General features: G+C 39.3%; 1 protein-coding gene across 4 annotated transcripts; it reads right to left on the bottom strand.

Annotated features, from left to right (window-relative positions):
* Positions 1–6,159: 6,159 nt before the first annotated feature.
* Positions 6,160–26,091, bottom strand: CDK7 (cyclin dependent kinase 7). Of its 4 annotated transcripts, XM_064736321.1 has the most exons (12): positions 25,922–26,091; positions 25,657–25,716; positions 22,583–22,616; positions 20,735–20,802; positions 18,869–18,937; positions 17,416–17,526; positions 16,145–16,263; positions 15,023–15,122; positions 13,200–13,286; positions 11,243–11,392; positions 9,499–9,646; positions 6,160–6,371 (listed from the first exon to the last, which is right to left on the bottom strand). In XM_064736321.1, the coding sequence occupies exons 1-12, from the start codon at positions 25,979–25,981 to the stop codon at positions 6,346–6,348; spliced, it is 1,032 nt and encodes a 343-aa protein (XP_064592391.1). In that variant the 5' UTR covers positions 25,982–26,091; the 3' UTR covers positions 6,160–6,345. The 4 variants fall into 4 exon arrangements, with proteins under 4 accessions (XP_064592391.1, XP_064592392.1, XP_064592393.1 ...); XM_064736320.1 differs by lacking the exon at positions 6,160–6,371 and having other exon boundaries at positions 9,375–9,646; positions 25,922–26,080; XM_064736322.1 differs by lacking the exons at positions 6,160–6,371; positions 22,583–22,616; positions 25,922–26,091 and having other exon boundaries at positions 9,374–9,646; positions 25,657–25,681.
* Positions 26,092–26,944: the final 853 nt, after the last annotated feature.

Below are 26,944 nucleotides of genomic sequence, written 5' to 3'. Positions count from 1 at the left end.
AAGAGCAGCCCGCAACTATAAATCCCTGAGGAGGAGTGATCACAGACACTATCAGTGCACGTGGGGCCTGACACACAAATGTAACTTCCCCTTTCAGAACAGTGAGTTGGTCATAATGCTAAATGGTGGTATCTTCCTCTGTGTTTTTATTAGTGTTTTGTGATTCCCACAAAATATATATTCTGGCTGGTAGCAGTTATTGATTTCTAAAAAAATTATCCATGCATTTAAGTATTCAGATTTGGTTAGATTCTGGTCAAATGAAACTTGCTGGACTTGAAAAGAAGTATTGCATATGGCAAATGCTATGGCATTTGAAGAATTTATTTTTAAAAAGACAACAAGGCTGGTATTTCCAGGCAAAATTGCTTAAAGAACCTTGTTTTTTTGAGAATGATAGTTTAATAAACTGGTTCATTAGCTGTTTTTCCACTCCAGTGTTAATTTAGAATGGATTAAGATCTGCATTGTCTATTAAGGAAATGCATAAATAACCCCTTTCTGAGGGAGCTAATTTTTGTAAGGTAAGCATAGAAGTGGGGCATTGCACAGGTTTGCACTGAACTCCCCAGTGTTGCATCATTGCCCCTTTTTAGCACAATGCCATGAAATGCCACTTACAAATGTTATTCTTTCTAAGCCCCTTGCCTCTGGATGCAGTGCAACATTTCATTCCTACTCAGCATTTCATTAATGACATGACATCTCAGATTTTCAATCACAACTAATTCCTTCACCTTAGAAACAAGTGACATGGACATTTAACTTAAGTGATGCTGGGGAAACAGTGTGCTGGGAGGAAAGTGTACCCCAGCATATTTCACATTTCAGACACTCAGGTAACCAGCAGGGAGTCTGGTGCTGACTGGGGGGCACTGAGCCTTACTGGACTTCATGAGTGGCAGATGGAAGAAGGGAAGACTGATATCCCCGAGTCACCAGATAAGGTCAATATAAAGGGTCTTATTAAAGCAGCAGGAAGAGCTGAGCAGGTTGTAAATCAGAAATTCAACTCCTGCAGTTAAGTCTAATAGACTAAAATCAGTTTCTACGACCATATATAAAGCTGAAAAACATGGTGGCATTTTCTGGACTGCTGACTCCTTTGGGATGCTGATGTGGGAACACCAGAGGAACTTCCTGAACCTACAGGTAAATTTAGAGTAGCAAGAAGAGGACAGTTTTATATTTGTCACCTCTGTAGCAGACTTCTTCAGGATTGGCAGATGGCAATAACTGTTAATTATCTGTTAATTTTAACAATGAATGTTTTTTTTTTTTAAAAAAATTATCACAGATGACAAGTCCATGCAGGACAGCATAAATATTCTCTAAGTGCACCTGCCTACCACCTTGGCCCAAAGTGGAGATTTCCCCAAATCAAAGCACATAGCTTTGATACATACCTGTTGTGTAAATGAGCTCAGCATAACTATCAGTGCCAAAGGTACAAATCTTATGTGGTGGGCAATAAACTACACAGTAGTAATGCATTCTAATTAAGAGTAAAGTGCCTCATCTCTTTCTTCCATCTCTGCAGATCATTCTGCTCATATCACAGTAATGAGTACTGTTACTATGAAGCTTTCTGGGCACAATTTGGGCTGGCAGAACAAGAAGAAATTATTACAATGCTAATGGTCTCTGTGCTGTCCACACAGCAAACATCTCAAAAAAATATCCTTGTGCATGACCTGTAGCCCATGGATTTGATACTTTGGAAGGAAAAGACAGAACCCTCCCCTTCACTCTGTCCTTTTATTTGAAATTAGTTTTTAGAAAGAAATAAATAGAAATCTTCTTAATAAGTTGCCAAAAAAGAGAAAAAAAATATTGGAAACACCAGAATGGAACGGAGATTATATGAGTCTAGTTCATGTAGCATCAAAGCTCTACTTAGGAAAACCTGAAAATGAGAAGTTTGCATTATGTGATGAAAAAAGTTTGGCCAAATAGAGTTCTCTCACTAGCAAGACCAGAGCTGCTTCAGGAATCTTCCTGGTAGTGGTGAACTACAGGAGGAGTCAGTCTAATTCCCAGAAGGTCTTCTGGAAGATTAGGATCAACAAATGTTTTCCTAGGCAGTGCTGTTTTGGAGTAAAAAGAGACTGAAGCCGTGCTTGTCTTTTGCAGAGCCACTCACAGTACTGGATACCAGCAAGGTGTATGTCAAAATACAGCCTGCCAAAAGTGTTCAAAGCACTCAGTTTAGTTCTCTGAGAAGTTTTTCTGTCTCAACTTGATAAACCATATGAAGACCTATCTGTGGTTTCTCCTGTAATTTTATTACAGGCTTGTGGAGAGAATAGCTTAACTCAGAGACAAAGCTGATGTAGCTGAGTATAAAATGCGAGGGGGAGAAGAAGGATTAAAAGAAAAACAGACCCAGTGATAGGGGTCTTTTGTAATGACCCCTTCCTTGTCTTGCAGGATCAAAAGGCCACAGGTGACACCTGCTCTGTGAAAGAATCATTACACTGGAGCACGTGGGGCACAAACATTTGTGCACCAGAAGAAATGGCTAAGTGAGCAGTGCACATGCAGTAATTCAAGAGAACAAGAACAGTAACAAAAGCCAAGAATGACTGGTAAAAACAAAGAATTGGCAGTGCTGCCTGGAGCACATCAAGGCCACACTGTGTATAGAAAAATACCAAATATGCAAAACAGTAACTGTGTAACAACTCAACTCCGAACCTTCTTTGCCGAAACAAAAAGGTTTCTGGGATTAGCATTGTCATTTATCAAGAACCATGGAAACAGAGGATGTGATAGCTAGCAGTCCTTTTTCTCCATGCCACAAGTAATCCTGGCATCTACAAGAAAAGGAAATCAGTTTTGTTTAAAATACGGAGCACCTTTCTGTGTGCTCTGTGTGCACACCTTTCTGGTGTGCCCATACAATGCATTTTGCTCCATTTATTGTGGCAACAAAGTGGAAGAAGAAAACAACATTCTAGTTCTATTATAATTACAACATTCTTGCTCAATTACAAACAATACCGGTACAATGCACAGAAGACACTCAAATTCCATCAAGTCCCGAGGTAAAAGTTGTCATGTTTGCAAAGAGAATTAACCTTTTAGGAAGAAACAGCAGTAACTCATGATAAAAAGATGGTAAAAGCAGAAGACACATTGCAAGGCATTTACATTGTGTTCCTATTTGCTCAGGTGTGCAACTGAGAGTTTTGCACAAGCATGTAGACACATTGCATGTTCCAGTCAAAACCTGCTTGATTGTTGTGGTTCTGAACAGAAGCTAAATATATTGCAGCAGCTGCATATTCAGTCAGTTGGTGTGATTAGAGACAGACTGTCAATGCTGAAGCGTGCTTACCATGATATATAAAGCTTACAAACTAATCAAGCCACAAATGAAACAGTATTTAGATGACTAATTGTGTGACTGCATATTATATTCACCACAAGTCCCAAATATTTCTTCCAGAGTTCTGACCTGTCACAAAAGTTAAATCAAACCATCCAAAAGCCCGAGATTAAGGAAAAAAATGTTGTGCTGATCCTTTCTATTATCTTATCTTACTCTGTGATGCACATACATTTTATCTGTGTACACCATCACTAAGAGCAAGGCAGTTTTAGTCCCTGACACAGGTAGCTTCACTCAGCTCCATTCAGCTGAACTCAACTGAAAACAAAACTCACTGCACACACCCATGGTATAGAACAGGGCTCAACTGTACGCACAGAGCACAATCCAAATTGCTGTGTGGGATCTGGAGGAAAACAGCTCCTGAACTTGTATCATATAAAAAACAGCACTTCATGAGCTTCTCCTGTGGCATACACGCGTACAAGACAATCTTGGTCAGAAAATAGCCTCCCATTTTATTTTGCCAGTTGATGGGGGCAATTTAAAGAACACAGACACCAATGGAAAGAATGATCTTATTTTACTACAAGTATTAAGGCAACACAAAAGTAAAATGATACATTAAATAAAACAATAAGCTTACTACGTGCTTGTTAGGAACATGCAAAAATAAGCAAGGTAATGCACCTCATCATTACTACACAGGAGAAAGGGCAGTGATTTAGAAAGATGTATCACCAACTGCCTAAATACTTTACCATCATCCAGAATAAGAAATTGCTGGGGAGCCCCATTTTGCAGTGATGACCTGGAGAACCCTTCCTGGCAATTGGGAGAATCCTGGCAATTGGTGCATCCACTTGTAGATGAGGTCTCTAAATTCACCCTGAAAGGGGATCCAGCTTTTACAGGTCCAAATCAGCAAGTCAAAGTGACTTGATTGCATTTTTAGTGCCGAACCACCTGTATCTGATGGTGTACTTCCCTCCCAGTTGGGGGCAGGGCATGGCCTGGGGCCAGGTCTTGGCTGGGAGCATCTTCTCTGCAACACCCTACAAACAAGCCTCTATTAATGCCCAGTGGGAAAGTTCCTTAAAATGATACAATTCTTGCAAACAGTTGCACAAGGTGTGAAAGTTTCTAAAGCAGCCAGTTGGTGATAAACAGCTAGCATAAGCATGTCAGTCATTTGTTTTTAGCTAAACAATACTGTTATCACATAATGCCCAAGAGTCATCCCCTAAGTCAGCTCTGGCTGAGCACTTCACACTTCAAACCCCCTCTTACACAGTACAATAACCATGCTCTGTACATTAATATACAGACTGCCTATAAAATTTGGTACCTCTACAACTCTTGCCAGTAGGAGCTTAGACGTTTGCTATTTGTTCTAGTGGAAAAGGTTTCCTTCAAGGAAGGGTATTTTCCAGATTGATACAGCTTTTTCACAAGAAGGAAACGGTGTTTCTTTCCCAAAGCAAAACTGACAGAATACTTAAGATTGTCACTGTCATGCAAACCTTATCTGTTAGAAGGGATACTGCATTTTTCAATGACTATCTGTTCTAGGGGCTGAAGGTCTCCAAGCTTTTAAGACCAGTTAAAAGATATGCTAGATAAGTAAAGGCAAAGAAGTTGACAGTACTCCTAGATCCCTCTTCCCTATTCTGATTAACGTATTTTTGAACCTGTGCCAGTGAGAAGTAGGACTGTAGTTACCTTAATCCTCTAGCCTGCAATGAAGAGGATGATGTTTGATTAAACAGGCAATAAAAATTTATACAACTAATGTTAATGGATAAACTTTTCTCTACACTCTCAATTACCCATCCTAGGAAATCTGGTTACTTTTCAACTGCCAACACCTAATAGAGAACACAGAAGGCTACTGGGAAAATACCAACTCTTCTCCCTTACAAGCCCTAATACTTTGCATTAGCTCAAGTAGCAGCAAAATGAAGGAGCACATGAGCAAGATGATGGTTGCTGTTCCTCTACAAGCTTCAAAGTCTGGCACTAGTATGCTTGCCACAAAATTAGGAAAGAGAATGCTGAATGTGGTTCCAAGGCAGAAAGATGACAATGGCTCAGCAGGTATCCCTGAAATCCACTGTACAACAGCAGGTGGGCACTCAGTTAAGATGCAGCACCAGCATGTGTAATCTTGGTTCTCTCCACTGCAGAAGTCTAGTTACCCAGCAGAAACTTTGCTACCTCTGGAATTTAGGCAAAGCTGAGTGCAGTGTCTGCACCACAGACTGTCCTACAGACACAGGCTGACAGCAGGGCTAGTGTAGTTTCACCAGCTGGATCTCCTTCCTCTGTCTCTCACTGCAATCTTCAACGCTCTGAAGGAAACAGTATCTGTATATTTTCTCTGGTAACTTCTGCAACAATCAAATAGAAAAAAAAACCCCCTCCAAACAATTCACATTAAATCTGCACTTCACACAGTTTTCAAGGCAGTGGATGTGTCTTTGCAGAAGTCTGAATGCATGACTGCGGAGAGAGCATTTGCAAACTTGTTTGTTAATATTTGAGCCTACTAACTGAAACAAAAACATATCCTACCCTTTACTTACAGGGATACATTTTTATTACAGGTCTAGAAGACAGTCATATGTTCATCTAAGCAGCATGTGAGAAGAAAATGTTATTTGTAGTTTTCCCCCTTAGGATGCATATGTGGACAGAATAGCACGTGATTCAGCACAGAGGTTCTGCAAAATTACTCTATGTACACCTGTAGCCTGCAAGCAGTTTTGACAGTTATTGTCTCAGAGCACGACTCTCAAAAGACAAGACAGCAAATCAGATCTTTTTTTCTCAATAATGATTTTATTGTAAAAAGAACAGTTAATAAAACTTCTCTGTCCATACGGAAATAATAAGTTCATATTTTACATATGAAAATATTGAAAAATAACCATCCAGCGACGATTACAGCATTTTGTCAATGGCTGGGACTCGGAGCATTTTCACTCATTTTCACTCATCATCCACAGCAATTAAAAAATCAATTTTTTTGGTAATCCTGAAAAGTGTAAATCACATTGTTAGCAAAGTATAGAGGTCCAGCCTCCTCCTCAAGGCCCCCTCCTACTCTTAACTATTGAATGCTATTTATGACAGTGGCAGTACTTGATGACATTTTCTAACAAATCCATGAGAGAGTGCTAGAATCAAAGTTCACTTGAAGCAATATGTACATTCCAAAAGTCATCAATTCTGTAATTAAGTTTTAATTGCATTTAGGATACATGTAAATATTTCTCTTCGTTCATACAAAAACCTAATTGTTGATACGGAAAGCTAACCACCTAATTCTACTTTGAAACTCAAGAAAAGCAAGCTTGTTCTAAGGCTTAAGTTTGTCCCACCACACACATACTCTAAAGGATTTTTCTTATGTGCTGTCAAATCTAGGACAAATTCTTAATCTTAAATATGAATAGAATGTTTCTGGTTTTTTTCAAAACCAATAGTTTTGATACCAGATTCCTTATCTACATAGGAAAACTTCAGTGCATCATCCTTTATAATCCCTGTTTTGTGTAGCTACAGCTCTGTAGAAATGCATATTAACAGGACTAGAAATAGGTGTTCTGGGGAAGCAGTGCTGCTTCTAGTTAAGTGACAGAGAGGAGATGGGCAGTTATGTCATTATAGAATCAGTGTCTCCCAAAACCTCACTGATCAGAAGTAAATGGTAGCAGCAGATACAAAGCACGTATGTTCCACACTTTTCTCAGGCAGTCATCCATCTAGTGATAGATTTCCTCTGAGAATAGAGGCTGTTTTCTGAGAAGTATTTAGATTTGGTGAACACACCCCACAGGCCACAGGGGTTTGTTCTTGTGGAAAAGCAGCACAGAATGATAGTGGAACCCTGGAAAAAGTTAAAGATAGAATCTAAAATGTTAGGCTTTGTGCTTTCCCAGATCAACTGCACCTGCGTAAGCAGTATGATAAATTATATAATTGTTAGATGTGATGATTGTTTAGTAATTAAATGTAATTATTATATAACCATAAGAAGAATAGTGAGAAACTATGTTGGAAATTCAGAGAGGGGCTAAATTTATGTATACAATAGAACAATATAAGTCTAATAATTAACATGAAAGTTATGTAACGATAGAGTATAAAACATGATCATTTCCAATGTATGGTCGGAGTCAGATTTGGGTTGAATATACCCCGATTCCCAGAGCTCTTAATAAAAAGCACTGCATATAATCCCCCGTGATTATGTGTTTTTGAACACTAACAATATGGCAATGGCGTGAATCTTTATTCCAACAGTCAGCTCCCGGTGCCAGTAATTTCAAAGAGGATACCCATCAGCAAGCACTCAGGTTATTCTGCCAAGTTCTGGAGTGCTAACTCAACAGGGCTAGGGGAAAGAAATGTGCTCTGTAGGATGCAAGGCTATTCTAAGAATTTCATGGAATGCAAGTTATTTTTCTTGGAAATTACATTTGCACATTTCCACACCCTCCAGCACTATTGTCCTTCAAATTTTTATTTAAACCAAGACTAGAGGATTATTCTTCCAAATTACTATTCAGATTTTAAATTTAGATGGTAATGCTATGTAAGAAGAGCAAATCCAGGACAGCAGATTTGCTAGCTCTATCATTGGCGCTCTACTTTAACATTTGTTGGCACTAGAGGAACTACCTTTGAAACCTTCTGGATCTGTCAGCCCATCTAAGGCAGTAACAGAACATTATGAAAATCCACATTAGAAAATACATCATGTCTCCATTCCCAGTTGGTAGAAATTATAATGCTTTTTATAGCAATACTCAAAGGTCTCAAGAAGTAATGCGAACTTCCTTATCGCCTCATTTCTAGCCAATCTCAAAACTCCTAGCATTTACACAGAAGCATGGAAACATGTTAAAGCAACAATTGTTCTAGCTTGATATAGCTCTGGAAACTCTGCTCATTGTCAAATGCACAAATTCAAATCATTAAGTTACAGAAATCAAGCACTCATTTCTCCTTTTTCCTGTCCTTTAGTCTACAGATGTATTTTAGGGTGTATACCCCCAAAAACTTATCACAAACTCTCCATGATCTTTGGAAAAGGAGATAAAATGCTTAAATTAATTGTCTGTGCTATTGTAACTTGACAAGTCCCCACATGCCAGGACACCCATGGTACTGGGGTCAGCAAACAATGTGCAAGTAGTCAGCAGATTAGTTTGAGTTTTCAATCTCAAAAAAAAAGTTGTGAACCTAATGTATTTTACCTCTAATTTGATGAAGACAGAAACAACAATTCAAAGTGCCTAAAAAGCAAGTTGAACCCTAATAAGGGAAATTTCTCTCTGAATTCAAGAGGAAGTACACTTCTATCAAAGTAGCTCCATGCAAAAAAAAAAATCACTCATATTAAAACTTGAGTCTCATATTGGCAATAAGAAAAAGCTGATGCTAACCTGACGACTGCTATCTAGCATATTCCAGATGTTAAGAAGACCAACTACAAGTTTAAAAATAGTATTTACCTCCTGATAGAAGGCCTGAGTAATTTAGTGTCAGATACAGGTCTTGAGTCCTGAGCACTTGGGTTGCCACAAAGGTATGAAATATATCCTACTGTCTGGAGAAGACTGGAGGTGGGTCACAGAAGTGTGCTTAATGTTCTTGACTCAGAGTGGTCTTAAAAGTTAACCTCCTTACCTTAAGACAGAATGAGCAAAAATCTCTCCTCTGAATCTGATCTACCCTCTCCAGCCTGTCATTTCACAGAATATCATGCTATGTTTCAGATTCTCTCTCTCTTTTTTTAAGTGGTGTGAAGTTAAATTACTTCCATCTGAGTAAGAGGTCTCAGGAAAAAAAAAAAAAGGTGCATCATAATAGCCTATAATTTACTGGGGAGTACCACTCTCCATTACAGAATTAATGGAATAGGGTTATTTTTTCTAATAGACTCCTAAGCATCACTGAAGAGCCTTTTTTGCACTAATTCTGTTAGAAACAGGGCTAAGTAATTCTGACCCCAAACCATATATCATTAAAGGGCTTCAGCCAGTGCTCAGGGAATTAGTTCATTTAGAGGGTTTTTCTTCTAAAACACTGGAAGCATCCCATTCTCTCTGAGCATGTAGCTCCTATTTAAAATTGGTGTCGTATTACAAAGTTACCTTGATCTATTCCTTCTGTTCTTTTCCTTTTTAAATTTAAAAGTGCATTTTGTGGCTCCTTTGCAGCTTCAGCAGGACAGTTGGGTCTTGGAAGCTGATTTCCTGGAGTGGGTCCTGGTCGGTTACTGAAATACTTCTGTTTCAATGCCTTAATGATAATCGAAGAAACAGAAACAAGTAATTAGTATGAAGCGTAATTTATAAAGAGGTTATAGTGAAACCAAGCACTTTTAATTGGGCCTTAAAAACTACTTGAGCACTTTTATACTACAGAGTGGCCTCGAGGCAAATAAAGGTTATGTTCGCAATTACTATCCACCCCACATGGATCTGTAAAGCAAGAGATAATTGTACACTCCTATTTTTAACCAGTGTTCAGACATCCTGACAAAACTAGATTATTTTGTACGAAGTCTTGTATAAGTGGCTTCTAGCTCTGAAGAGCTTACATTCTGAATAGACAGATCATATAAGATGATGATATAAAAGAAAGTAGGAATAATGAAAAATTAAAGGAACATTTTTGAAGTCTTGATCAGATTCACAATCTGGACACCAGCTGTTTTGTTAGTTTTTAAGATGGGCCTTTCCCCCATATTGCTCTAATTGTGCTGTTTCTACCCTGTAAACTGTGAGAAAGAAATCACTTGTGTTAGAGCAGAAGACAAACACTAGTCAGCAAGATTGGTTTCACGTAGCAGAATTACATACCTTACTTTAAATTTTTGGAACCATGAAGTGTGATTAACAAAAAAGTAGCTGTCTCTTGGGTAATAATTCCTTTGCCAGTTACATGATATTCAATGTCAGCTATAAAGTTTAGACTAGAAAAGTAATATATATTCAAGTCACAATCCTACAATATGACCTGAAAAATGACTACATAATTTTGAACTATCTTTGAACTATTGAGAGATGTCTCAAGCATAGCAGAACTAATTATCTGGAAACTTAAGAGCAAATATTCTTAAAGATAGTGGCCAAAACAGCCTGAATGTGCTCTGGAAAAGTCTTCTAGTAAAAAGATACATAACACATGCACTGATCTCATGGATTCAAATCTAAGCAGCAATGAGGGAGTCCTGGCTCAAAGGGGACAGTGGTTTTTTGCACGCTTCCCTATCAGTGTAAAGTGATAGGGAAGCGTGCCAGCTGCTTTTAACTTTTAAGCTTTTAACTGCCAACTGGTGTATCTGCCTCATCTCAGAAATCAGTATTGCAAACTAGAACATTCTGCAAGATCTTGCTTCCAAGTCCTCCATTTCTCCCCATTACGGAGTAGTAAAATTGAAAGTATCACAGAAAAGGATAATCAGATAAAAATGATGGTTTAATCACCACAGAATTTTATGTTTAAGAAGTACCATAAAAGTTTAAAAGACATTGAAGAAGAGACAGGATGAAGTAAGGAGAAAAATCTTCCAAACCCAGGGAGTAAGATAAGCTATGTTAAGACTTAACCTTCAATTTTTAGGTGACTGAATTCAGCATGTCAAATATCACTGTTGGAAGGTCATGGCTCATACACATTTTAGTTCTTTACCTTGACTCCACACTGGGAATGGAGATGACCACTTAGTACTATCCATGCCTTTCACAGTTATCTCTATAAAACACTGGGATTACGTTTCTAGTAATTCATGTCATGTTTCATTTCAAACATGGCTAACTGGCTTCAAAAAACATTTATCTGATATTAACAGTGGTTTAATGAACATTAGGAGATAACCCAAGTGCACTATACCTGAGTAGCTGTTACTCTAGTGGAAGGATTAAACGTGAATAAGCCTTGAAGAAGACTGAGCAGATCATCACCAGCTGCACTGAAGATATGCGGAAGTGGCATTCCAGGGAATGGCTTAAATGTGACATAATCTGGAAGACTTGTCATCCCCTACAAAGACCAAAAATAGAATATATATTTTTCCCCTAGAAAGAGTTCAGCTTTTCACAGAAAGTGAACTGCATATGGCTCTTTCACCAGAAGCAACTCATCTTTCAAAACACACTGCTAATACTTGGTCACTGAAATAAAATAACTAGAGGAATAGAAGGTCATAAAAGCTTTTTTTAAAGTAACTGCTACAGTGTGAAACAACTATCCAAATGATCTGTCCTTCCCTTGCCTTAGTTGTGACCAGTCCAAAAGGAAAAACTGCTCAAGGAAGTATGAAAGAATTTTAGACTGGGTCAGACAAATGAAATAAAACCTCCTTTAGTGAACTGACATGGCAAGAGGGAAAATATTTACAAAAGAGTCAGTCTTCTCTATATTAATAAACGTTATCTGAACATCATGTGCATTTTGATTTTAAATGCACAACTGAAACTTTATATGGATAATGGGAGCAGGGAAGGAAAATATGCACCAAGCAGTTAAACAAAAAATGAACTGCATACTTTTTTGTCCTCTAGGTATGAAATCAAACCCATTGTGTTCACATTCTAGCATAAAAATTACACAGACAATTGTAACAGACAATTACACAAACATAATGATTTTGTAGTGTTTTAAGTATTTAAAGCCTTAGCTGTCACACTTCAAGTTTGTCCAAGTAAAGTAAAATATTAATACAACATCAAATATGTATTCAATCAGTTATAATCTTGATAGTAAAGGCTGCAATTATTAAAATGCACATGTTTGGAAATGAACTTGGGAATTATGTCATCTTTGTTGTGTTAACCAATCTCCTACTCTCTCTTTTCCCCACTAGCGTCTTAAATTTTCCCCTCCAAAGGAAGGAGAAATGTCATGGCAAAAACCTTCATGCATTCCATTTAGAACCTTCAAGAAATATCAGAATTGGGGGGGCCTAGCAGTGCCTCACACAGCAGTTCTCCATTTGGCTATAGCTCCATTTCATGATCACATACCATAGCATTCCAGCACCACTTACAATAAAGAAAAGCTGCATGGAAAGAAGGCAGAAGTGAACAAGTCCAGTGAGTGCTTCCACAACTCCATCCTGATCAAAGAATTCTGGACTCCCTGTGTCCAGAACTGGTACTACTCCCTGGTAACTGGTACAAGTAGCTCATCAGACATTATGTCTTGCCTCCTGTCACTCTGTTTAATAACCACAGTTGGGTAGGTCATTGTGTGATGTGACAGTAAGTTTGGCCTGGTGTTACTTAACTTGCTGTCATCTCAGAGAAAATCGTACTGATTGTATTTGTTTCAGGACCATTGTTGAGGCAAATTATTTATCCTTAAAGCTGTTGGTCTCCGCTTCATATTATCCCCAAACTATAATTTACCAAGGCCAACCTGCAAATGGTTCCTACTTCTGAAAGTGGCAAATTATTTATCCTTAAAGCTGTTGGTCTCTGCTTCATATTATCCCCAAACTATAATTTACCAAGGCCAACCTGCAAATGGTTCCTACTTCTGAAAGTGATTAAAGCCTTCCAGGTTAAAGCATGCTAATTAAACAAGCAACTCAAAAACATTAAGCAGCAACAACAATCTCACACTAGTAGCCATGTGATACTGTGCACATAGAAAGGAAGTGTTGATACTGTTACTGTTGACCAGAGGTTTGGCAAGAGAAACAACAAATCTCAGTTGCTTTATGAGATGAAGCAACTGCCTTCTGAAAAATCTACTCAAGTATTCTGGTATAATCACTTAATTTCAAGAGCAAAAATAGAAAGTATCAAGTAAAACCAGTATCAGTCTGTTAAACAAAACAACTCACAGGCCATTGTTCTTCCGTTGGAGTGCCCAGTGTTTCAAATATCCTTGTCAGCTGGTCAAGATCAGAGTCTCCAGGCAAAAAAGGAACCTGGAAGAAGGACATGGTATTTGATTGAATTAACTTCTGAACTTCAATTTTAGAAAGAAGCTTTGAGTGATACTGCATAATTGTAAGGCAAAAGCCCCCTGTATACCATCTCCCCACAAAGAGGTACACTGGATAGTTGAGGCATTCTGTTTATGCTCAAATAGATTCTGAAAGTTTCCTGAACCCAGGCTTGGTATCCGTGACTTGACAGCAGACAGCTTAAACATAAGACTATGTTTAATCACAACCACATTAACGTAAAATTTACTAAACACAGAAAAGATTTTATATCTCAGTAGTCAGCCTAAAGTCAGTTGGTCATCTTTTCCCCACTTGTTCTCAGGAGGTAGCTTTTATATATATTTAAAGTGAATCACAAGTTTGCCTTACGAAATTAAATGAAAACTTGAAGGAAAGAAAGACCCACTAGGAGAGAAAACTGTCTGATCAGTGTCACATGACATTTAAATAAAGCAAAAAACTGAAAAGGGGATATTTGTCCAGTCCAAATTCTAGCTCACATATCAGACACACAACGTAAGGAAAAAAAAACTTGGTGACCGAAGCAAATTTATGAAGAATTAGAGGCAGTGTTTAATTAATTAGGACAGAAAAACCATAATGGATATCCCTAGTAGACAGCATACTATATTGTGGCATCATGAAAGCCTCTTGAATATAAACTGCTTTCATAAAAAGCTCTTGGAAGTTGCATTGTCCCAAAAAAGGACAAATACATTTCAAAATACCACAATGATAAAAACTGAACCATAATGCACTTTGTGTTTTGTGACAAACCAAAGAATCAACTGAATTCAAGAATTATTGGCTTACTAACTTTGCTTAAATGCATTCAGATTTAGCAGGTCTAATGCATATTTATGTATTCATCACCAGTGCTGCTTAAAGAGCCACTGTTCATTTCCATATCTTGACCTGCCAATCAAATTGAACCAGCACACCTATTTGGTGTGACCAGTCAAAGCAAAAGGTTTCTTTCAAAGTCTTTTCACACAAGTCTGGTTATGATATGGCCACAAAAGCATTCAAAGGTGTAGAAACCAAGCAGAAGTCACTTAGTCATGGAAGTGCAGGATACGTCATGCCTTCAGCTGTATCTGTACCCGACCTCTCCACTGCTCCCCTCACACTTTAATGTCTTCTCCCAAGAGCTATACAATAAACATTCCACTTCAGTGGAAAATACTCAAGGATCATTACATTTGTTTTCCACACTGAAGAGTGCCATAGGATTATCCTGATGTTAAGCTTCACAGCTTCATTCCAGTATTGTCAACTAATCGCATTTTAGAAGAAAATTAGTCCTCCATTCATTTTCAATAAAACCACAATTAAGGTACTGGTGATTATAACTGAGGAACAGTGTATAAGGGATAGCCCAAGCATGTATATGCATGTGATGTTACCTTCCTAGAACAGTAGTGAACTAAAATAGGTATCTGTGGACTGTAAGAGTTACCTCCTTGACTTCTCCCAAGGCAAGACTGTGACAGTTTGTGGCAACTTTTTAACCCAGGTGTTTAAAGACTTCCAATGCTTGTGATGTTTATGAAGCCTCAGTTTATTCCAGAAAACCACTTTGATTACAGTTAATAAGATTTTGGAAAGTTTTTTCTGGCCTGTGTTCATCTGCTTTTAGCAGGAAAGAAAAAAAACCATAAAAAGCTGTAGTGAACAGAAGGGCAAATACAAAATGCTTACATTTGAATACTTACTCTGAGGAGTAATTCAGCTAGAATACAACCAACAGCCCACATATCAACACCAACACCGTACATTCTAGCCCCAAACAATAGTTCTGGAGCTCGGTACCACCTGAAAAGAAAACACATTTTGGAAGAATAATCTGGCTTTGCCCATGTCAAATGCTACATACTGTTGCAATGCAAAAGCTAAGAAAAGGATATAACTTCTACCTATATACTTTTTAAACACTGAAGAGTTGTATTCTGTAAAGTGTTTTGTTTAAGAAGAAAGGAACAAATTTGTGCACACCTCACCATAGGGTCATGTACAACCACAGATTAATTGCAGTTTCAACTGACCTGATTACAAGTATTGAACAGCAGACACGCAAGGAAGCAAGTTCTTAACATGCAGGTAAACTGAAATTTTCTTAAAATTTTATGTTGAATGAATCACAGCAAGACAGAATTCCTTCCATCTCCCAAGAATTTCCATATCAACAAACCTAAGTATAGAGACTACTTTTATGTAAAATGAGCCTTGTTTTATTGAAAGAACTACTCACACTGCCTAAGAACAATCAAATTTAACAAAATGGCACTGCATTTGACACTGTAGAATTTGTCTTTTGAATAAAGGTGTTAAACCAGCTTTGCCTGAATAGCTTTAGCATCCCAGCAGTCAGAAAACAGAATGTTGCATATTTTGCAGCCCCACTTTTTATAGCATACCTTAAATAAGCATGCCATAAAAACCATTCATAAATACTTAAACTGGTTCAAGTGTTTGTCTCAAAATAGGTAATGTGAATAACTCCAAAAATGGTTCTAGGTTCTTGTGATTAGCAGAAAGTAGCAGCTGTCTTTCTTGCTCCAAAATCCAGGCTTCTAAGCAGACACGTGCTATTTCCAGACATTTCAAAAGAGTATAATTTTGCCAGATAACAGGAACCACCCCCACAGATATATACTCAAGCAGCTCTTATAGAGACTTTGTTAAAAATGCTTCCTTGTGGTATTTTTATGCAGCTCTTGCCACATCACATGAGCAGATACCACTCTGAATATGTTGATTTGATATGACATATTTCAAGAAATACCTATAAAGCAACTAAACAATCTCTGTGTAAGAAACAAAATAGAGTGCCCTACCTTGTTACTACCTGATGTGTGTAAACTCTGTTTGGGCTTCCAAAAGATTTTGCCAAGCCAAAGTCAGCCAATTTTAAAACTCCATTTTCATCTAGCAACAAGTTATTTGGTTTAAGATCCTGTCAGTATAGAAAACAAATAATGAGATTTGCCAGTATTGATAAAAACAGACATATAATGAGTCTCCTGGCAGACACATCACAACCGTGTTGTAAAATGAAAGATTTAATTCTGTCCTAAATCCTACATTGTGAGCAAAAAATTTAACCCCCCCAGGATATAAGGATTTCATTATATATGAAAACCATTGTGAGACAGACCCATTTAATACTAACACATTTAACTTGCAGAGTTTAAAAAAGCCTCTTGATAGGTTTTACATTTTCTGCAAGTACAGCAGTTGTGTTATCTGCACAGCTGCCAAATTAATAATAAAAAGACTTGGCCGATGCTTCAAATAATGGCAGAAATCACAGAAGTCACACAGTTCAATACAGTAGCAGTATATTGTGGGCTGACCTCAGGCCAACAGAGATCAACCCAACAGTACCCAACCCAAAAGTATCCACACAGCCATTCGCTCTTTTTATTCTTATCCCACCCACCACCTTCAGCAGTACAGGGGAGAGAAGATCAAAAGCAGGAAAACTCTAGGAGCAGTACAAAGGCAGTTTAAGAGGAAAGAACTAAAAACCAAAGCAAACAAGCAAGGCCATGGAAATCCTTCACCACCCTCCAAAAGGAGAGTGATACATAGTCTCCAAACAGCAGCTAGCTTGTAAACCAAAATTCCCCCTTTTTCCTCTACCCCAGTTTTTACCACTGACCAAGGCATTACATGCCATACAGTATCCCTACGAATAACTTGGGTCAGCTGCTCTAGCTGTGTCTCCTCCTTACTTCTTGCCCCAAGCCTACTCATCAGGGCAAGGGCAGAGTGAGAAAAAGAGAAAGCTTTGACACTGCCTGATAGAAAGGAGAAAGCCTCAAGAGTACAGCTGCTATGAAAAAAGTCCAATCCATCCCAGGCAGACCCAATTCACAGTGACAATTAAAGTCACATCTAACTGGAGAACCTTTTATGCAAGTATCAAATCAGTAAATGTTAACATTTCTGGTACTGCTATTATCTCTCCAAAACAGCAAATACGAATGCTTATGGAATGAGACTGTCTAAATTCCAAAACTACCTTCATTAGGCTTTAGACTCCAAATCCACCCAATGTGATTTTTGTTGCAGGACGAAGGCGGTCAATTTAGTACATGCTTACCCTGTGTAAGATCCAATGCTGATGTAAATATTCTAATCCTTGAAGCGTCATCAGCATATATGCCTTGATGTGAGACTGCGTCAACACAATACTTGTATCCTTTATAATAACCTGCAAAGTGTTGAAGTCATGGTAAAGCTCAGCACACAAGACAACCTCATCTCCATTCTTTCAGCTCAACAGTTATTTCCACCTTTAAGACAGGCTTCAGATTGGCAGTCATATATTCTCTACCATTTCACCCTTTTTCCAGAAAAATAGTCAGTTCTGGAGATCAGAATTGAAATGGGGAGTCCAGATAGCTTACGTGAACTTTGCATAACCCAACAACAAAAAAATGTGTGGGAAACAGAAGTTTAGCATGCAATCTCAGTTCCATGTTGATACCCAAACTTCCAGGACAAAGATGTACAAATACGAATGATAAAAGTGACAATAAACTAGAAATTATGTTTCCACTTATTCCTTCTTTCTCTTAGCAATTTAAGTAACTAATCTTTGTAAATACAATGGTTTCCTCTTTTATTTCCAAAAAGACCAGAGGGTATGGCCACTTGATTGTATTTAAAAAAAAAAATCTACTTCAGTTTTCTACATTCTTTGATTTTTAACATTAAAATTCTACAAAGACCCCAAAGCTTGTTTGTTAATACTACTGTCCTGCTCAGTAATAGCCTTCCATAAGCTGAGTTATGGAAGAGCTAAGACTGCACAAATTTCATGTACGCAGCATATGCTTAATCACAACAGGCAGCAGTCTCAGTGGCAGCCTGAGTGATACCACAGTACAATTTAAAGACTGCACACATGTACATCATGCAATCCAAGAGTATTTAATTTTTCTTTGTACAGCAATCTTCTTCATCTCTAAACTTTGCCTAACTACTATGTAAACAGAATGAATCCTCTAAAAGTCTACTCATTACTAACCTCTATTAGCAAAAATCTGATCTAACCTTTTCATGACTTGCATTCACCTAAATTTCAGCAAGCCTGTCCCTGGAAGGCACCGATTTGCAATTACCTAGCATTGCTACATTTGAAAACATGTTTAAAGTGCACATGATTTTACTACCAGCTTGTCTCTTACTATATTTAAGTGTCACACTTATGTGAACATGTTTGGTGTTATGCTTATCAACTGCATTCCAGAAGCAATGATCCAGAGGTTCTACACTCTGACTGGAGTTCCAGAAAACGAACATAGTCAACACAATTTCTTCCTTTAAGATCATGCTGACAAGTATTTCGAAGTACAGGAATTAATCAAATGAGAACTCAAAAACTGAAATTACTGAAGGTACTTTTAAGACATGACCTTAATCAACTGACATAATAAAAGACACCTTTCAAATATGGGCCTGTTAAAGCAGCACTTTACATAAGCCTGTTAAAGCAGCACTTTCATAAACCATCTTAATATACAGAAATAAAAAGTCTTTAAAAATCTTACCTCTAAATCTGTTTCCATAAAATCAAACACCAGACTAATATTTGACTTGTGTCCAAATGCATCAATAAGCTGCAAAACAAAATACATTATGATTAAGCATGCTCTGATTCTTCCAGTTTTCTGAAATTCAACACTACGGTAGTCTGTATGTGGATTTTCAGCTTACTGAGAATTTGTTCAAGTTCTTTGACTTGTAAAACAAAAATTCTTACTCAGTTTAGATTCTTAACTCAGTTTCCAAACCAGAAAAAAATTCCCATTAAATATGGCAATAACATTTCACATGATTGCCCTTCCTTCCTGGAGACAGACAAAAGAGCAAGAATTAACTTTATCATGTTAACTACAACAGATAATGTAATGCAAACCACATATCTTCCAAACTTTCCTGTTCTAACTACCCTTCACTGAGACAAGACTAAGTTTGCCCATGGATTCAGCTTTGTGCATCTCCTTCCTGTAAGCATACAATATTTCGAAATTTTAAGTGTTAGGCTTATGAACTTCAGACATTTTTAGATCTGTATTCATTTTTGTAGCTAGCTTTCCAAGGCAAATAAAACTCTTTTGAGGACATCCAAACAGCCCTTTCTTAGGACGAAGCTGTGTAATGACACAATCAATTTCTAATTTGAGATAACACAAGCATGATATTGAGCAAAAGCAAGAGATCATTTAGCCTGGTGTTCTTCCTTCAAGATGAGGAAGATAGGTGTGCAACTGGTGCAGCTCATTCCTCAGTCTCAGTGTGATGACCACATAAATTGGCAAATTGCAAGGTATTTATTTGAATAGTTCAGAATAGCAGTGACTGTGTCCCTTACACTCCCAAAACCCACAAAAGTTTTGTAGGGATTACTAAGAGGAGCACAACACCATCTCTTGTTTTTAGAACCTGCTTCTGGAACTCCTGATCATGAATTTGTCTAACTCTTCTTTGAACGGTTGATGCAATTTGCTTCTACACGGCCCATGGCAACACATCCTATGAATTCATTACACACTGAGTGAAGCAGCACAGTCTCCACTCCTGCTGCCAATAGGTTTTAAATGCATCTTATTTCTAGGACAATGGTGTTTGGAAATATAATTCCTGCACGGACACCACCTATCACCTTGGTTTTGAAGACCTCCCCATTACCAGCTTTTCCCTCTCCAAAGTGATTAATTCCTCATTTTTTCATAAAGAATATGCTCCATCCCTCTGCCATTTTAGTTGTCACCCTCTGCATATTCTCTAACCTTGATAGCTAAAGAAACCACTTTGAAAGTAGGGTCACAATCCAGAAGAGAACCATATTTCCACTTTGAAAAGTATATGAAAAATTAATATTTCATGTACTTAATCATATTGATACTTTCTAATTATCACTATGATCTAACTTTTTAGTGTCTTTAGCTCTAGCTGTGTATCTGTAGGTGTAAGTATACCAAAATGCAATTGAAACTAAAAAGATATCAGTCTTACTCCTTCCAAAAGAGATTTTAAACATCATATCTATGTGCTAAAATAAGCCTGCTATTTTATACATGACTAATAAGCCACATGACTTCCCTGTTACCATTGCTTTAAAAAGCCTGCTTTTTGACTGTCACCAGTTCCCTATGAAGCAATCAATTAAGTAAATTCAGCACGTTGTTCATTAGCAATCGTATAAGAGATGCAAAACCAAGCAATCTACATTCTCACAATTGTTCTACCATTAGCATCTATGTAGGCCCAGGCAAAAAATTGAAATGATTAAAAAAAAAAAAACCAACACCTCTGCCTTCATTATTGAAATAGGCACAAAATAATTGACATAATTGTTGAATTACTGGAAGTATTTTAAGACTGACTCTAGAACTAGCATTTGTTTTACTTACACCAATAATATTTGGATGGCTTAGCTCCTGTAACAGTTTTATCTCCCTGAGGGCAGTCCTGTTGATTCCTACAGTGATGGAAAGGAGAAAAGAAGATGAAAGAACAAAATAAAAACTCTGGATTAAGCTCCAAATAAACTTGTCATTCACTCACAGACTATTTGCTACTACAAATTACATTCTTAACACTAGTCAATTTGCTAAATAACATGGACATTGCCATAACTAACTAAATTGCTGCAAAATAGAAATGGGCATACACTTTCTTCCACGGCAAGTCCATTTCACACCATAGTAATCAGGCTTAGAAAATGAAGCAACACATCTACATTTTAGCACAAAGGGAAAGTTGTAAGGAAAAAAAAAATCACCTTTTTCAGGGTATTGGAAGGCTTCCTTTAATTTTAAAGAAAAGTTTCATTTTGCAATCAGTCCCTCAATATGTCTCACTTCCAGAGGGAGGCATACCGTCAACCCTCATTAATAAACCTCTTTTCTTTTCGACATACCATTATCTAATAATGCAAGGCATATGTTTTTCTACATTTATTCTGTAGCATATACAAGGCATAAAAGAGAGCAACCAAAACCTGCTTACTCTTACTTGAATTTCCCCATAAGCAGATTTTATAGAGGAAAAACCAGGGGCCAATAGGGAGCAAACGGTGTCCTTCAGCAGGCACACTGATGGCACTGTCTCAAACCATGGTTCCTGCAGGGTACCAATTCCTCCTTCAAAAATGCTAGAATGTGTGGCTTGTATGAAAACTGGCAAGCAAATACTCCTGTGGTGTATCATGCAGAAAATTCCAGCTGCACATGAACTGAAAAACAGTGCTCTCCTAAAACCTGGCATATGATTCAATGCTAAAACTTGCCAAGTTTTGGGTCAAGCTACATTGATTACTTTACATTCCTGCTTTGCCTGTTTTAATTACATGTTTTGGAATCAAATTAACAAAGGCTGCTTTTGGGTAGGCACAGTCTTAGACGAAAACAAAAAAGCATGCCATGTTATCAGATAACACAGGGAAAGCAGATATTACCATTATTTTGAATAACATCTTTCACCTACAGCTAGACACTGTAGAGGGCAAAAGCAATGACTGTCTCTAAGGGCCATTAAGCCATTGAGGGCCAAGTAGATCACAACTCTTAGGCAGTTGGCTCAATTGTGAGACTCTGGGAGGAGTGATCAGTTTCTCTTTAAAAGAAAAGAACTGGAGAGTTGATAGCAAAGACTGTTCACTGGAAAGCTGATGAAGGAGTCCTGAAGGACAGCAGCCTGCACACAAATAAAATTCTGCTGCACCTCGCAGGCGATAAAGATTACTTGGTTTCAATTTGCCATATTCACAACTACAGGCACAGGGTTGGTCAGAGCACATGCTCCATAGGGTTGAACATCAAAAAAACAGGACACAGAGATAAGAGTTTTGATCTTGTTTTTATCCACTTTTGCCTCTGCACACATCACAAAAATAGAACAAAGGAAACATCTGAAAACATGCTAATACTCTCACTCGTCTTAAGTGTTTAAGGCATAGAGATGTATTGATACAAAAAGGTATTCTAAACTCAGTGCTGTTGTTATTACTATTAGTCCATGCTATATTCATGTATGAATTCCATTAAAATTGAGAAGTTATATACGCATATTTAAACATATACCATTCATGCAGGTGTCTACGCTGTTTTTGGTTTTCCGGCAGCTTGTGAAGCAAACCTCTACTAAGCTTACTGAGCTCAATTTTCTCAGCCAATGGTATGGGAAATTAATGTCTCAATTCACAAAAACAAAGCAAACAAAGCACAGCTTCTACAGCATGAATTTGTTTTAAAACTCACCATCTTTAGCTTCTGATCTATGCCCCAGTTTAATCTGAAAATAAATATTTCATGTTAAGCAAGATTAACATGGTGGAGAATACATTTTTTTAGTGCTGCTCCTCTAAGACAGAATTAGTTTTTGAGTAATGAAGCACTTTACCAGCTGGGTTGGCTTTAACTGGAGTTTATTTCCCCCTTAAAAATTAACTGTCTCTACAGCATTAGTTTTGACAAAAAATAGCAATGAGGGCACTAAAGACAGACATAATGCAAGTATAAACTACTTTGTAGCCACAAAGCTTTATTACAACACTAAATGAGCTTCTCCTTAGGGACAAATGAGAGCTAAGTAATTGACAGTTATCTTAGAGTGATTCTAGTAAAATTAGCATAGGCTGTAAACTCAGGCAGGCTCTAGGTCTTTTTGTCTCAATCATCTAATGACTTGAAATTTTAAGTCTAGAATCCTACCATTGATATTTCCAGATGATAAAAGTTAAGAAAATATTCTGATAAAACAAAGAATGCTCTCCACCACAGCCTCTACCAGCAGCAACCATACAAAACAAATATTGCAATGCTAAAGGAATTAGTGCATTAAACAAGATTGCTTACTATTAACACAATTCAACCTGTTGAGTCTTCAAATAGAGAAACCATTGTAACATGCATTTTTCATCCCTTACAAAGAACAGCTGAAGACCCATTTTTAATATAAAAACTTCCTGCAATTCCTTCAGATAGTAACAACTGAAACACTTCATGACAATGTAAGCATTTTCATCATTTGTATGCAAACCAGCGTGCTAGATATCCAAGATCACTTTTGTCATATTTTATCAAAAAGCAATCATACTGGATAAGGGACATTACTGGAAAACTCTGAAGACTAGTAAGGGCCTCTACTATTCATTATTGTTTGTTCAAGCTGGCAGCAACACAGTAACAAATAAAGGACTGAGGGTACTCAAAAGAGACTTGAGGGCCCCAGGACAATTAATAAAAGAATTTGGAGCACAGACAGTGATCCTTCTGGTATCAAGAAACAATACTGATGGGAACAGGCAGATCCATCAGGTTGCCATGTGGCTCTGAGGTTGGCGTCACAAGAAAAACTTTGGGTTCTTTGACAGTTGAACGTTTGAACACCTGTTCTACTGACACCTGATGGGTTGCACCTTTCTCAGAGTGGAAAAAGAGCTCTGGCAGAGGAGCTAGCAGGGCTCATTGGCAGAGCTTTAAACTGGCTTGGAAGCGAGAAAAGGAAAATGCCCAGCTCACCAGTGATAATCAGTGGGACAGTGTGTCAAAACTTGAGGAAATGAACACTAATGGGCCACCTCCATCTGCTTCATGAGGGGCTGGCTACAAATTACAGCGCCTGAAATGTTTCTCTATCAATACATGAGGAGCAAACAAGAGGAACTCAAAGCTTCGATTCAGTCCCACAGATTTGATATCACTGACTTAAGTGAAACCTGGTGGGATCAGTCCTGAGACCGGAGTGCCCTGCTGGGCAGCTGCAGGCTCTTCAGGAGACGCACACAGGACAAAAGAGGCAGGGGGTGGCATCATATGTAATGGAAGGGCTGGAATGTACCAAGCTTACAGCTGGAAATTGTGCAGTTGAGAGCCTCTGGGTAGGAAAGAAGGGACAAATAATGTGGATGTCATTGTGAAAATCTGCTACAGATCTCCCACTCAGGACAATGATGCCAATTAATTCTTCTTTGAGGAACTAAGGGATGCTTCCAAATCAACTGCCCTTGTTCTTATGGGGGACTTCAACTTGTCAGAAAGCAACTGGAAGCACCACACAACAAGTACAGCCTGGGACAGAAGATTCCTGAAAATCTGGACAACTTTGTGGAAAAGGTCCCACGGGAGCTGACTCAAAAGGACCTTCTTAGATCTGCTGCTTGTCAACAGAGACAATCTCATGGTCAAAGTGGAAACTGAGGCCATCTTGGCCACAGCAATCATGAAGCCATTGAGTTTAAAATCTCTGTTAACAGTAGGAAAGTGCCAGCAAAACTTCAACCCTGGACATGAGGAGAGCAGACTTCAGGCTACTCAGGGAATTGGTAAGTAAAGTCCCCTGGAAAAACATTTTTGCAGGCGCTGGGCCCATGAGTGCTGGCTACTTTTTAAGCATCACCGCCTAGGGGCACTGGAACAGGTAATTCTCAAATGTCATGAGTCAAGCAGATGAGGAAGAAGGACAACTTGGCTGAACAGGGATGTCCTCTTGACTATAAGGTAAAGAAGGAAGGCATACGCCCAATGGAAGCAGGTCAGGTGACATGGAAAGAATACAGAGAGGCTGCTTCACACTTATTGGAAGGGGAATCAATATGAGATTTTATTGAGATGGTGGCCAACCTCAATGGACAAAGCTGCAAGAAACAAGGCTCTGCTAATTCAATTATTCAAAAAACATTTGTCTAAAAATGACAAGACTTGAGGTAACAGCACAAAGCTGATTCAGGGGAGTTTAAGTTGGATATTAGGATAAGATTCCTCATCCAAAGGAAGCAGCCATGGCACCAAGTGGTGTTTGGACAACTGCCTCAGGCACATGGTATGATTCTTGCATTGTCCGGCACAGTGATGACAGCTGGATTTGATGATGTTGATGGGTCCCTTCCAACTCAGCATATTCTGTGTTTCTATAAATTTTAAGGAATTTTATAAAGGATAACATTCTGGAATGAAGGAAATTGGACACTGCCACAGGAACGATTTAAAATAAAACAAAAAAAACCAACAACTATCAAGGCACAGTAAAGTCTGCAGTTCAGTAATGTGTGCGTGTTGGTTTGTTTGTTGAATAAACCTAACAAATAACTAGAAATTCAAGTCACAGACCATGCAACCCTTCAGAAACACAGCAAAGCCACTCCCTCTTCTGGGGTGGGTGGGCATTACAAACAGGTTAACCAGATCATTTAAGCAAACTTCTGTGCTTAGAGAGATAAAAATGCATATCATGCCATTTCCCATCAAGTTGGTTAAAAAAGAAAAAAGACGTTAGGTAGGTCAAGAGTAACCAGACACTTTGTGACATGCTGAGAAGACATTCTGACACATACCTTCTTAATAGCAACGATTCGGTTGTTCGTCTGGTCCTTGGCTTTAAAAACAGTGGCGAACTGGGGACAGAGAGAGATGCTGCCGTGAGCAGGGCCTGACAGACTGGGCGAGGGAGAGGCCCCGAGCCCCCCTCGGGTCCGGGGTGGGCACCGCCCCGCGCTCTCCGCGTCTCCCTCCCGCCGCGGGCGGGCGGCGACACGGGCCGGGCCCAGCTGGGCTGCCGCAGCCCCAGGGCCGCGGGCGACCCCCGCCGCGGTCGCTCACCTGCCCCTCCCCGAGGAAGTCGAGCTTCTCGTAGCGCTTGGCGCGGGCCCGCGCATCCATGACCGGCGCGTTGTGCGGCGGGAGCAGCGGCGGGGATACCCGGCAAAGCGGCAGCACTGCGCGGCGCTGCTCGGCGCTTTAACCCCCCGGCCCCGCCGCTTCCGGCCCCGGCCCGGCCCGGCCCCTGCGCGCGCAGCGGCCCCCGGCGAGGCGCAGGCGCCGTTCCCTGACGGATCGGCCCCGGCTCGGGTGCGCGGCGCGGTTCGCGCTGCGGCACTCTGCTGCAGCGGGCAGCAGCTCCTCCCCGAAGCTGCTTCTGTTTTCACCCTGATATCAACGTCTGACATCCAGGGATGAAATGAACAGGGCCAGGAGACTTCTTCTCTTTTTTAATGCCTTTAGTAAAAGTGATCAGCTCAGGATTGGGCGGCTCGGCAGGGCTGCAGTCTCCGTCGCGTCTCCCAGGGTGACTCAGAGGAGGAGGATATGCGCAGCTCCGTCCACTAGGGGCGGAGCCGGGGGATCCAGTCCTCGTGGGAGCTTTTAGGGCGTGATGTCCCTGTCAGATGTTACTTTCTCAGCGTTCAGTCCTGTCTGGTCCCGGCGTTGGGACGACTCTCTACTCAGGGCGAGAGGGGCTCCGCATCTCTGCAGGCTCAGCACTCGGCTCCTCACGTCCAGACATCACTGCAGTCTCTCAACTCTTATTTGGCTCGTTGTTTTTGGGGTTTTCTCTGTGGGTTTGGAGTCGGGGTCCCACAAAGCATTCTGGCCTTTGGAGTCACTTTGCATAACCCCTCCCCTCCAGGTCTCTTCTCTTCACTGTTCTGGGAAAGGTACAACTTAGCCTCGGGCAAGGCTCTGCTGATACAAAGGGAGCGATAAGCCACAACGACCCGGTATTACAATAACAAAGCACTAAGAACCTTGGCAGAGACAGATCTGGCTGCGTCTCTGTAACTCTTTCTCACAAAAAAAATATTAACCGAATTTTTGTTCATAACAAGGGACATTTCTGTAATT

The sequence above is a fragment of the Zonotrichia leucophrys genome, chromosome Z (assembly GCF_028769735.1).
Source record: "Zonotrichia leucophrys gambelii isolate GWCS_2022_RI chromosome Z, RI_Zleu_2.0, whole genome shotgun sequence".
NCBI lineage: Eukaryota > Metazoa > Chordata > Aves > Passeriformes > Passerellidae > Zonotrichia > Zonotrichia leucophrys.
This window is presented reverse-complemented; position numbering and strand designations above follow the sequence as displayed.

What these genes read in the sequence shown, in the direction of transcription:
- CDK7 (XM_064736320.1), bottom strand. Translation starts at nt 25,981, where the DNA reads ATGGATGCGCGGGCCCGCGCCAAGCGCTACGAGAAGCTCGACTTCCTC. An exon ending in TTATGGAAACAGATTTAGAG is followed by an intron (nt 17,527 to 18,868) that starts GTAAGATTTTTA and finishes AACACTTTGCAG; the next exon opens with GTTATTATAAAGGATACAAG. An exon ending in CTAGAGTAACAGCTACTCAG is followed by an intron (nt 9,647 to 11,242) that starts GTATAGTGCACT and finishes ATTATCATTAAG; the next exon opens with GCATTGAAACAGAAGTATTT.